Source organism: Petaurus breviceps, unplaced genomic scaffold (genome assembly GCF_028583685.1).
Source record: "Petaurus breviceps papuanus isolate PSGF00001 unplaced genomic scaffold, PetGlider_PUasm1.0 90762, whole genome shotgun sequence".
Classification (NCBI taxonomy): domain Eukaryota; kingdom Metazoa; phylum Chordata; class Mammalia; order Diprotodontia; family Petauridae; genus Petaurus; species Petaurus breviceps.
This window is the reverse complement of record NW_027187339.1, coordinates 8260541-8272668: the sequence shown is the minus strand read 5'-3', so window position 1 is coordinate 8272668 and position 12128 is coordinate 8260541. Positions and strand designations below refer to the sequence as shown.

At 45.1% G+C, this 12128-nt stretch overlaps 2 protein-coding genes and 1 pseudogene across 2 annotated transcripts; 1 reads left to right on the top strand and 2 right to left on the bottom strand.

The window, feature by feature from the left end:
- Nucleotides 1-517: 517 nt before the first annotated feature.
- On the top strand, nt 518-3116 carry LOC138146485 (RNA-binding protein with serine-rich domain 1-like). The gene has a single exon (XM_069068401.1). The coding sequence runs from the start codon at nt 1143-1145 to the stop codon at nt 1968-1970; it is 828 nt and encodes a 275-aa protein (XP_068924502.1). The 5' UTR covers nt 518-1142; the 3' UTR covers nt 1971-3116.
- A 256-nt stretch (nt 3117-3372) lies between these two features.
- On the bottom strand, nt 3373-5741 carry LOC138146465 (matrin-3 pseudogene; annotated as a pseudogene).
- A 5792-nt stretch (nt 5742-11533) lies between these two features.
- LOC138146464 (uncharacterized) lies at nt 11534-11914 on the bottom strand. Its single transcript, XM_069068392.1, has one exon. It carries the CDS (start codon nt 11912-11914, stop codon nt 11534-11536), a length of 381 nt encoding a protein of 126 aa, XP_068924493.1.
- Between the last annotated feature and the right edge of the window lie 214 nt (nt 11915-12128).

The window sequence follows — 12128 nt, the reverse complement described above, 5'->3', positions numbered from 1 at the left end:
CCTAGCAGGAAGCTGGCCTAAGGAGTGGAGCTTCAGCCACTGTGGCTGCCAGTTTATGTGCATATGGCATTTCCCAAGGGCATCCTTTTCTCTTCTCCCAAACTGAAATAGGAGCTTCAGGACCAGATGCTGCCACCACCATGGGTGAAGGAGGCAGAGCATTCATGTGAATCATTCTGTCCTTTTAAGCAACAAGAATTCATTACCTCGAAGTATCCAGAGGACTGCTGGGCTTGGGTCTACATTGCTTTTTCTTGCTGCACATCTTGCTGCACCCCCAGGAACTTTGTGCCATCAGGGCCATCCAGCTGACCCCCGGGAAATCAGGTTGACATCTTGACAGAGATCTGCTGAGTGCATGGCAATGTTTTTAAGTTTAAGATTAAAAATTTTATGAAAAAAAAGTCACTTAAGTATAGTGTATTTTATTGAATTGAGAACAAAAGGCAAGGTTATTCACACTGCCTTGGGGGTGAGTTGGGGGAAAACGCAAAGAGAAGAAAAGAGGACATTCGGGAGGGAGAGTGCCTTGCTATCTTTGGGCCATCAGCTTGGGGTCTGGTGGCACTGAAACGAAGGAAGTCTTCTCTTTCCCCCACACCAGGCCTCTTCCTTCAGCTGCCATCTCTTCAGAACTGTAGGGCTGGGACTGGACTTGGGAACTCCCTGATCTAGGAAAGTCTCAGATGAAATTCCTTCAAACCAATAAGACGAGTTAGCAGGTTCTCGGCCCTTTAGAGTGTTAGGTTGTTGTAACCTTCCTGTTTCCAGGTTTATTTGGGGTTTTCTGGCCAATGTCAACTTTCCTTCTAGCGAACTGATTTTTCAGTTGCGGGGGTGGGGGCAGGGTGTTGGGTGGGGGGAGAGAATTGCACTTGAGGTCTGAGCTCACACCTCCTTTTCCTGAGGCCCCACCCCTTTTAGGAGGTAGGTTTGCTATATAAATAGAGGGGAGGCAAACTCCAAAAAGAAAGCCCTGATTAAGGGTGGGGGGATTTGGGGCAGAGGGTGCTCTCTATCCTTAGGGCTGAGTTCTGTGTCTTGCCCTGGGCAGTAAAGGCGGCTCTGAAGAAGCTTGACGCTGCAAAACGTTTCTTTAAAAACGATTGCAGGGGGGCGGCGGAGGCGGTGGACTCGGGAAGATGGCTCCCTCTCCTAGCAAAAGGAAAGATAGAACTGATGACAAGTCAAAGGACAGGTCTCAAGATAAAGGGGCCAGCAAAGAATCAAGTTTTGAAAAGGACCGCGATGGAGACAAAGCTGGCCAGAGGCGCAGAGCCTCCAGTGGGAGCAGCGCTTCCAGCAGGGGGCGCTCCAGTTCCAGCTCTGGCTCTAGCACTGGCACCGGCTCTAGCCGCGGGTCCAGCTCTTCTGCTTCAAGCCGTTCAGGAAGCTCCAGCCCCTCCCGAAGTTCCAGCTGCAGCAGCTCTTCCGGATCTCCTAGTCCCTCTCGAAGAAGGCATGACAACTGGAGGCGTTCCCGCTGCAGATCGAAGCCGCCAACAAGGGATGAAAGGGAAAGGAAGAGACAAAGTCCTTCCCCAAAACCCACCAAAGTCCTCATTAGAAGGCTTACTAGGAATGTGCGCAAGGATCACATCATGGAGATATTTTCCACGTTTGGGACGATTAAAATGATTGATATGCCTGTGGACAGGATGCACCCTCATCTATCCAAAGGCTATGCGTTCGTGGAGTTTGAAAACCCACACGAGGCTGAAAGGGCATTGAAGCGCATGGATGGAGGCCAGATCGACGGTCAGGAGGTAACAGCCACCGCAGTACTGGCCCCCCGGCCCAGGCCCCCACCCAGAAGGATGTGGCCACTGGCCCCGATGTGGCGAAGATCCCCACCACGCAAGAGAAGACGGTCCCGCTCTCCCAGGCGCAGACCTCCTGTCCGCCGCCGATCGCGCTCCGCAGTCCGCCGGCGCCACCGCAGCCACTCCGGCTCCAATTCTTCCCGATAAAGCAAGGCAGCTGTTCTCTCTTTGTCACTTAAATATGATCGAACACAATATGAAAGCATTGTATTGGGGGCGAGGGGGGAGGGGCGGGAAAACGGGTATCGAGCACTGCCTGGCAAAGGTTTATTTAATGCATCGGAGGTCTCCTTGCCTCGAAGGCTTCCAAACAGCAAATCTGATACATTTTCTGGGACTGATTTTTGGCTCACAGGAATATTTGAGGTTCAAGAATTGCACCCTAAACAAGGCACTATTTCTTTTTCTTCCTGGCCCAAACAGAAAGCTCGGCTGTTAGCAACTTCTGAGAAAATCAGGAAACCAGCAGAGGCAAACCAAGCAAAACAGAGATCAAGATGCTGGTGCTCTGCCCACCCCAAGTAGCAGCGGGTTTTGTTTTTTTTTTTCCTTCTCCCTAAGTAAATTTTTCATAAATATGAAGGCTTAATGGTTGCTTTTTGTCCAGGCTGCTTCTTTAAGAAAACAGGACACGAGCTTATGTCCACTTTATTTCCTGCTAAAGATACAGTCTGCTGCTTTAAATTTTTTTTCCTCCTGATTTTGAGGGCCAAAAGACCCTGCGAAGGAGTACAGATTTTTCATACCCGTCCTTTGCTCGTTGCTGTGAATGGTTCTTTAAACACACCAGTGCCCACCTCAGAAATTGGTAAGCAGGTTGTGGGCTAGCCCCTGGGCGCTGCCTCATCTAGGAGCCAGCCCTCTGAGGCTGTGGCCCCTGGAAAAGCTAGCAGGTTAATTTTGCAAAGTGTATATTGCATTCTTGGCTTTTATTGTACAGTCAATACTGGAAAATTTCTGTGTTGAGTTTTGTATATTGTGTTAGATAATGTTATGTTTGTACTTTTGTTGTGTAGAATAGAAGGAAATCGTATTAAATAAAACTCAAGTCCTGAAAAAACAAGATTATGGAAGGATCTCTTCTCTCTCTGCTGCCATGGCGGCTGCCCTGTGGGTCTCCAAGGCTGTGTCTGAAGCATTATTGGTCCTCCCCCAGAGAGGCGGGGTCCGAGGCTAATCTAAGGTGCCTCAAGAAGCTTTGGGAAGTGACTGGGGCCAGAGGTAAAGGGCTGAGGATCGTGGACGACTAAGTGAGCTGGGCAGATCTTTCTGCCAAGTCAGAAAAAGAAGAAAAGGAAGATGAGGGAGATTTGCCTGTGGTGGGAGAATTCATGATGACCGCCCAGAAGAAGTGAAGCAAATGGAGTCCTTTTGGACGGGGAACAAGTGGAAGGTCCTAGCAAAAGCCAGACCCATCCCCATCAAGGGGGTTCGTCAGGAATCTCCAGACATCTCACCTCCCAGGAGGGCCCTTCACTACTCCCCAGACTCATTGCCACGCAGGAGGATCCATCCCAAACTCCCAGATTTAGCTCCTGAGGTTTGTCATTCACTGACTAGTAAGGCCTCTGCTAAGTACTTTCTTGTCTGAAGGAGGGCAGTAGACATGTGGATGAATCTTCTCAACATAAAAATTGATCATCTTCCTCTCCTTGCCTAGGGAAACAACAACATGACTCCTGCCACTTTCTAGCAGGGCAGATGCTTCTTCTTGATCCACAAGTAGCTCGGCTTCAGATTCAAGAAGTAAACCAGGTTCTTGCTCTGCCTGTTCATCTTTTATATCTATCAGTGCCTTCACTTTGTTTCTCTTCCTGTTCTTTCCCTTCAGCTCCACTATCACTCTTCTGGCTGCCCTTAGTCTTGGACTTTTTATCACTTGGAGAGTCTTTGCCATCTGGAGAGTAAGATCTCTTTCGAGATTTATCTTTCTTTACCAGATCACGTCCTCTGTTGGGAACCTGCAAAACCAAATTTTTGTATTTCTCAGAGAAGTCAACCTTCCCATCATGGCCCTGGAACCAAAGTGCCTTTTTTGGCACAGTGCTTGACCACAGCCAGAACTCCCTTATGGGTTTCCATTTCTATGAAAGCCAGGCTCTTCATCCTCATCAACATGTAATTATCTTTCCCTAGGGCTCAGCAAGTTTGATGACAGCTCTGTCAGAATAGCCAGAATGGGGCAAGTTGCTGAGATGGATCACCCATCCATAAGGCTTCTGTTCACATTTCTGATCAGGTTTCCCACCTTCAAGTTTCTTTATTCTTTTATACTTCTGGATAAATAGCCTCTTACTGGTTTGCCAAATACTAGTGCTAGTGTGGTTGTATAATCATCCGCTGTAGCCTGAGCATCTTCTGTGCTAGACATTTCAATGAATGCCTCATTGATTTTATCTAAGATTAGATGATTTGAAATCACTCCAAATGGTTCAACCAGCTGCAAAAGTTGGTCTCTCCAGTTTTTCCCCTGCTGAAAATCTATAATGTGAACAGCTCTGCTAGTTTCCACTCTGCCTTTTTGCATGTGTCTTGGTCCTTGCATATTTCCATTTCCAGCACCCATATTTCCTCTTGGTCTAACAGGTGGTCTCCCAAGATGGAATGAGGGAGGAGGGCGCCCCCAGATTCCAGGTGCTGGATTTGTAGATTGCTGCAACATGAATGGATCACCCATTCCATGTCCAGAATCATTGTTAGGATTCTGTTCTGGAGAGATTTCGAGAAGAAGTTGGCAGTATCGACTGTGTGTTGCTCCACTGATGTGTTGATTCCACTCCTTATTAGAATGAACTGGCATATCACATATGGGGATCCCCATCACAGATGGGGACAACCCTTCAGTAAAAATCCATGGAAGTCTTCAATATTTCTTCTTGGAGAAGGGCCTCTCTTTTTTTCAAAGAGAGATCTCTCTTGTAAAGGACCAGGACCACAACCCATTCTCTCATACTCACTGTAAAATTTATGATAGTTGTGTGAGGGCTCACCATAAAAAGATTCATCCCCGCACCTTCCTCCATCTCATAATCTGTCATCTCCATAACCCATTCTGTCATAATAACCAGATTCTTGAGAACGACTTCCATGGTCATAGTCAAGCACTGGGTTGACACTAGGACCACAATCATCAAAACTGTCTCTTCTAAAGTGTCTTTTTTCCTTTCCAATCATCGCTAGGCTCTCTGTATGGTGGCTCCTGTGTAGCAGATCTGCCATCTGTACCATGACTCAGTGAACGGCCTTCTTCAGTTCTCTTCCTTTTAAGTTGTAGAAGGACATGGGGCAAATTCTCAGGAGTAATCTTGTCCTCTGGATAACAACTCAGTTCATCTAAATCTCTAGCAGACAGACCAAAACACGCCAAAATGTTACTGGCCTGGTCCTCATCTCCATAGTGTTGAGAAGACAAAGGGAGTGGACCTCTACTTGCAATGTTAAATATAGATTGCAAATTATAGGAAGAAGTACTAGCAGAAGACAGTGCACTATGAGATCCTTGTTGATTCAATGAAGAACCCATTCCAAGATTCATTAAACTAGCAAGGCATGCCGTACCCTGGCTTCTCCTTCCAAGAGATGCTGGCATACTTAAAGACTGGGTAGCAGCAGCAAGAAGGCTTTTCCTGCAGATAGGTCACTCCCATGACCTTGTGAGTCCCTACTGAGAGATGACTGCTGGAATGACTTGGACATTATAGAACTATCTTTTGTCTACCTTATGGATCAAAAAAAATTTTTTAGAAGATGGCCACAAAGAAAGCTCAGACTAGAAAGCTAGTTAACTTTGCTTCAAAAATGGTAATGCCAAGAAAAAAGGATCAATGACTGGAGATTCTTCTTCAAGCTGAGAACCAGCAGACAACTCCATTTCACTGATACATCAGTGAAGGGCAGGAGGAGGAAGAACTGCAACATCTCTCCTTGAGTGGGACGCTGGTGAATTGTTGTTTCTTGTAACCAGAAAGGACAACTGCAAGCCAGAAATCTATCCGAGGCTGGCCTTGGAGCTACAAAGCTTTTTGCCTGATGAAGATGTGACTGCCACCTTGAGAGATCTGGCTTCCTCCCAGGATGTCCCCCTAAGAGATCGAGCTGCTTCCCAGGGACATCTGTTGCCCCCCAGGGAAATGTAATTGATCTCCTGGGAAACATGACAGAGACACCAGCTCCCTGTCTGACCAGATGAGGCCTCAGTGACTTATTGCTTCCCTTAAAGGAGGAATTCTCAAGTAATTTGAAAAAGAGGGATAATTTTTTTACCATTATATAACAGTTGCCATAATATGATCCATTTTCCTTGTCAGTAATAGTCACAGCTAACACTTAGACCAAGGTTTACTCTTTGCTATGTCCTGCACTAAACACTTCACAGTGATGATCTCATTTGACTCCCAACCTTGGAGGTAAGAACGAATCTTATCCTAATTTTACAGATAAGGAAACTGAGACAATCAGAGGATAAGTGACTTGCCCATGGTCACACAGGAAGCATACAAGATCATATTTGAACTGGGGTCTTGTTGATTCCAGGCACAGGACTCTAACTACTGGACCACCTATGCCCCTTTTAAGGGGGAAGTGAGTTATTTGGATGCTTAGACTTTTCCAAGGCCAAGCTGAGTGGTGGGATAGGATTTTGATTTTTTTTCCTTGCTTGCTTCCTGTTCTGTAGGACCAATATTCATTTCAGGGTTAGGCTGGGACTTCTGCAAACAAAAAAAACCCCAAAGCTTAGTACCCTTAGGGACTCTAGGCAACTCTCTAAGACCCAGCTTTGGAGAAGGTTTTGACCTGCTTTTGGAAGAGGGAGTTCCCCAGAAACATCCATTCACCAACCTATAAAATGCCAGAGTGGGAATCATTTCCTAATTACCCTGAGCCAAGGACTTTAACGGTGCACAGAGAAAGAAAAAGAGAGAATATGAAGAATGTGTGGGAAAAGGTACATTTAAATCTGTGTAATATGTGTTAAATTGCTTGCCTTTTCAAGAAGGTGGGAAGTGAGGAGGGAGAAAGTATTTCAAACTCAAGATTTTTAAAAAATGAAGCTTTGAAGTTTTTTACATGTCTTGGTAGGGATTTAGGAATTTGATTTTCAAAAGACATGATTCTTAAAACAATATTCTTTATAACTGGGAATAATTAATGAAATAAATATTTTTTTGAAAGACTTAGCTCAGTATCCTGGGAGAGGAGGTTAGGACCTGTGCACAGTACTGGATCCTCCCCAGTCATTAAGAAGTTATCTGGAACTAATAGTGTACATCAGTGGTCCCCAAAACACCTTGTTCAACTTGTTAATTAAGTAAATTGATAAGTAGGGAAAGAATATAAGGGGCAGCTGGATCAGTGTAGCCCCCAGTTTAGGTCATAGTGCAAAAGGCACTTCTCCTGACTGAGGAGCAGCTAGCTGTCCTCATGGCCTAGATAAGCAAGCTAAGATGGATGGATTGCAGGACATCCATTATCTTCATTTTGCCTTTGCTTCTATCCCCAGGACTTGACACTGTGCCACATGATTTTCCCAATAAATACTCCTAATCTGGCATTAGGCACAAAGGGATCTGCAGAGTGGGAGGTGGGAATGGATACAATTTAAAACCTATGGATTATAATAAAATCCATACTCCCAATGCCATTGTTCTGACCCCATTGTACTAGAGACCCCAAAGGTCAAAGACAAAATCAGAGGAAAGGACATACAAAAATGTTGAAAAATGTGTTTATAACAAAGACCTGGAAACAAAGTAGATGCTCATTCATTGGTGAATGGTTGAAGAGGGTATGGTATGTGAGCATAATTAATCATTCTTGTGCCATAAGAAACATCAAAAGGAGGGAGTACTCCGAACAGCCTGGGATAACTCAGAGGGACCAAGGCTGAGTGAACTGAAGAGAACCATGACTCCAACACTGGAAAGGAAAACAGCTGTGGAGGACACAAGAACCAAAATCAAACCAATGACCAGTCCTCACTGCAGAAGACTGGTGCTTCTCACCTCTTGGCACAAAGTTGGAGGGTGTGACATGGATTTCAAACTAAGACCACATGGGGATTTGTTTCTGGTGATCACACTCCTTTGGGAGAAGACTCTTCACCCCAGAGGAAAGGAAGAAGTTAATACTATAGTTGTTGTTACAGAGATAGAGGAGACCCATTCTTGGAGCATGTGCTAACACTAGGGTTGGTGAGCCCTGTTCTAAGCAGCCAGGCCTCTGCATTTTAGATCCTCACAATCTTCCAGAAGCAAAGTCACCAGCCTCAGTGATTGCATGGTGCTTCCACCTATCGGCTTTCATTGCCTCCTCCCTTATCTCCCTTTAAAATAAATTCTTTCTCTCAAAGTATCAATGGATCATGAAAATAGGAGAAGGAATTTCAGAAGGGAAAACAGCAGAGCAGGCCAGGGTTGGAGCTACTTTGGTAACTCTGAAATGTACCTAGAAAATACCCAAGCTGTGCCTGGGGGAGAAGCACAGTTTTACTTACACTTTTTTTCCCTGTTCTTTTTCCAGGAAAGTGTTCCTGTTTGTTAACAATGGGAATAATAAAAAGATTTGAAATGATCATTTGATTATGTTCAAAACAATTTTATTTAAACAGTGGGAATGAATTGCAAATCTGATGGATTGTGTCTTCATTTTAAGTAAAGTTATAAAGGAATTGAGCTCTTCACACAGGAGTGCCTTCTAACAGGACCCTGCTCTTCTTCGAAAATCTTCATGGATTCTCAGCTATAGGTCTTATTAAAGTAGAAAATATTACTTGATAGTGTTTTCATTTTTGACCCCGGTCCTGTTCAATACAAAGCATCCTGGAATTATCAATAAGGGGATTTTTTTAAAAGAAGTAGAAGGAGCAGCCTACATTCTATTGGGAGCATCCCACCAGACTGGGAACACACCAGAGGCCTTAGGGAGCTTAGAGACTCCACAAGGTATTTATCTCTGTGCCACCTGTGTCTTAGCCCAAGGATGCAGGTGTCTGAGAAGAAGTAGCAGAGCTGAAAATTCTGGTAGCTGCCCAGGAGGTGGGTTTCTGCTCTGATTCTTCCTCTTTCTTCTCTGGCCTGAGAGGGCAGAGCCCTGTACTGATGAAATCCTAAGGCCAGCTATAAAACAGCAACCAAAGTCCTTCTCCCAGGAAACCCAACCTGATTTCCCTTAGAGCTCTGAGAGATTCAAAGACTGGTTCCCACAGCTGGGCAAGAGCTGACCTCAGTTCTTCTAACTCCAAGGGCAGATCTTGATCCCCAGTACTCTAAGCTGCCTCTCAACACCTGATCTCAGTTTTAAGGGAAGGGAATGAGCATTTCTATGATGCCTGTTGTATGCTGGGCACTGGGATAAGCAATTTACATTATCTATCTCATATGACCCTCATAGCAAGCCTGTGAGATATTTGCCATTATTATACCCATTTTACCTGGATGAAACTGAGGCAGATGTTAAGTGCCTTGCCCAGGGTTCCACAGCTGATACGTGTTTAAGGCTGGATTTCAACTCTACTTCTGACTCAGAGTCCAGCACTCTCTTTCCACTTCTCTACCAGGTTTCCTGCTTCATTGTGTTACCTTGCTGTGTGAAATACAAATGAATACAACCTCTTCCTTATAAGCTACAGAATGACAACCTTGGCATTTCCTATTATCAAAATACTCATTTATTCAGAGAGACAGAGACAGACAGAGACAGAGAGGGAGAAAGAGAGAGAGAGACAGAGACAGAGAGAGAGAGAGAGAGAGAGAGAGAGAGAGAGAGAGAGAGAGAGAGAGAGCTGTGTCCCTCAGAGTTGATATACAAAATGCCCAGTTGAGGATACTTTCTCCTGATGCTGCTTGGCACCTTCTCAACAAACAAAAAAGTATATTCCATTGGTGGAATTTTAACCCATTTCTTCATGCCTCATGGACCAGTCCTCTATCCACTCTATCTTGCTGCCTTTTTTTTCTCTGAGAGGAGATGAATGGGTATCTTATTTCTTGGTCTGTTATTAAGTCTTTGGAAAACAGAGTTGACCCATCCCACAAGATCATAGTAAGGAATATTCACTCTCACTTTTATGCAGTGATACTATCTAACACTTATGTGATACTATCAAGAAAATCATTTAGGTTTCATCTATCATCCATAATGAATATTTTCAAAAGTTTATTTATTTAATATTCTTTTTAAATTTTTAGTTTCAAATTCTCTTCCTCCCCGCCCCCAGCTTATTTCCCCACTCATTCAGAAAACAATCAATATTATACCCTATTATGACTGTTTTTCATAATCTGGAAAAGTCCAATATGTCCAAGCAACAACCTAAGCAAGTTCAAAAGCATTTATCGACAATTACTAACTATAAGTTTTCAGACCTAAACATTAAGTATAAGAAACAGGCACAATCTCAGAGAATAAAACAAAAATTATCAGACAACTATAAGGACAGCAAAAATCCATCCGAACCAGAATTTTTCTCTCAAAATTGGCATTCTCTTTTGGTTACATAATATGCAAACTAAGGAGCATATCCTGGTTAATTTGAAGATGAAGGGTAAGAGAGGAAAGAATTTGATCCCAATTCACAATGAATCTCAATGTATTATTTCTTTTGCTTTTGTGGAAGGGGAAAGGATGGGCAATTGGGGTTAAGGGACTTGCCCAAGGTCATATGGCTAGTTTTTGTGTTAATTGTCTGAGGCTGGATTTTAACTCAGGTCCTCCTGACTCCAGGGCTGGGGCTCTAGTCACTGAGCCACCTAGCCACCCCTAATGTATTATTTCTTAATAAATTGTAAAGTAATTGACTAAAGCTAACAGGGTACTTCATTCATTCAATGACCTCCCTGCCTCCCCAACCAAAGGCTAATACTACAGCAGAAGTTGGAAGACATTCAAACTAGAAAACAAAGACCTCCCTCCAAAAAAAATCCTTCTAATGCTAAGCTGCAAATTATGCCCCAACATAAGGAATGGGAAAGTATAAATTCTCCACAACTGTTGAAACTCAAGAGGGACACTGGCCAAACAAGCCTAAAGAGAAGTCATCTTTCTTACAAAATGGGGACTTCTTATCTTCTGGCAGCAGGTCTCTATTCATTTTTAGCAACAAATGAATGGAACCAAATGGGAAGAGGTGATGTCCTGTCCCAAAGCTGGTTCAGTTCCAGATATTTCTACTCCTTCCCTTCAAGTACCAATCAATAGGAACCAAGAACCATGCCTGCTTTTATCTTTGGAGATACACATCAACTTGGCCTTCACTGAACCAAGTCTACTGAGGGCTATGATAAAGGGGGACCAGCTCTTTCTGAGAAAACAATTGATCCCACTAATCAACAATAAGCCCCAAACATGCAAAGAAAGGGAACAGTTGTTCTTTTCTTTCTTCTGGGAACTTGGCTTGCTGAGCTATAATAAACAAATGGAGGGAACAAACAAATTAGACACATGTACTGATGTAAAATGTACATATACACACATACTAAAAATTCCAATGTCTATTAGCTGTGTTAATATCTAATACCAGGGCAGGGAGGCCTGGGAGCCTCACATCTAAGTCCTCAGGAAAAAGCTGCTGGCTGCTGGGGATGGGGCTGCTGCTGGACCTGGGAGGTATGGGGCTGGGGCAGTGAGGGCAGCTGGGCTGGTGGCTGCTGAGGGTAGGGCTGCTGTAGCTGAGGTTGGGGCTGGGGCATTGGGGGCAGCAGAGCTAGTGGCAACTAGGGGTGGGGATGCTGCTGGACCTGGGATGTGTGGGGCTGGGGCAGTGAGGGCAGCTGGGCTGGTGGCTGCTGAGGGTAGGACTGCTGTGGCTGAGGTGGGGGCTGGGGCAGTGAGGACAGCTGGGCTGGTGGCTGCTGGGGGTGGGGCTGCTGGACCTGGGAGGTGCGGGGCTGGGGCACTGGGGGCAGCACAGCTGGTGGCTGCTCGGCCTGAGGTGGCTGTAGCTGATGTGGGGGCTCCTGAGGACACTGAAAAGGCAGTGGCTGATGGTTTGAATACAACTGTCTCATTGCCAAGCCTTGCTCCTGATCCTGCTGTGCTGCCGTCACTCCTCCATAAGAGGAGGTGTGTGGGCCATAGTTCTCTGACTCCTCCATTCCCTGCTGGACCCAGAAAGACCCACACTGACTGGAGTTTCTCTGGGATATTGGCCTGGGGAAAACACAAGGCTGAAGTGGAGTTGACAGTCTGGTGGTTTGGGAGGAGCCAATGTGATTGCTTTGGGAAATGCCTAGTCCATAGTATTGAGTAGACTCAAAGGTTGAAGCTGCATTCCTCCTCCCTATGAGGCAGCTTGTGCTGGGGCCAGCT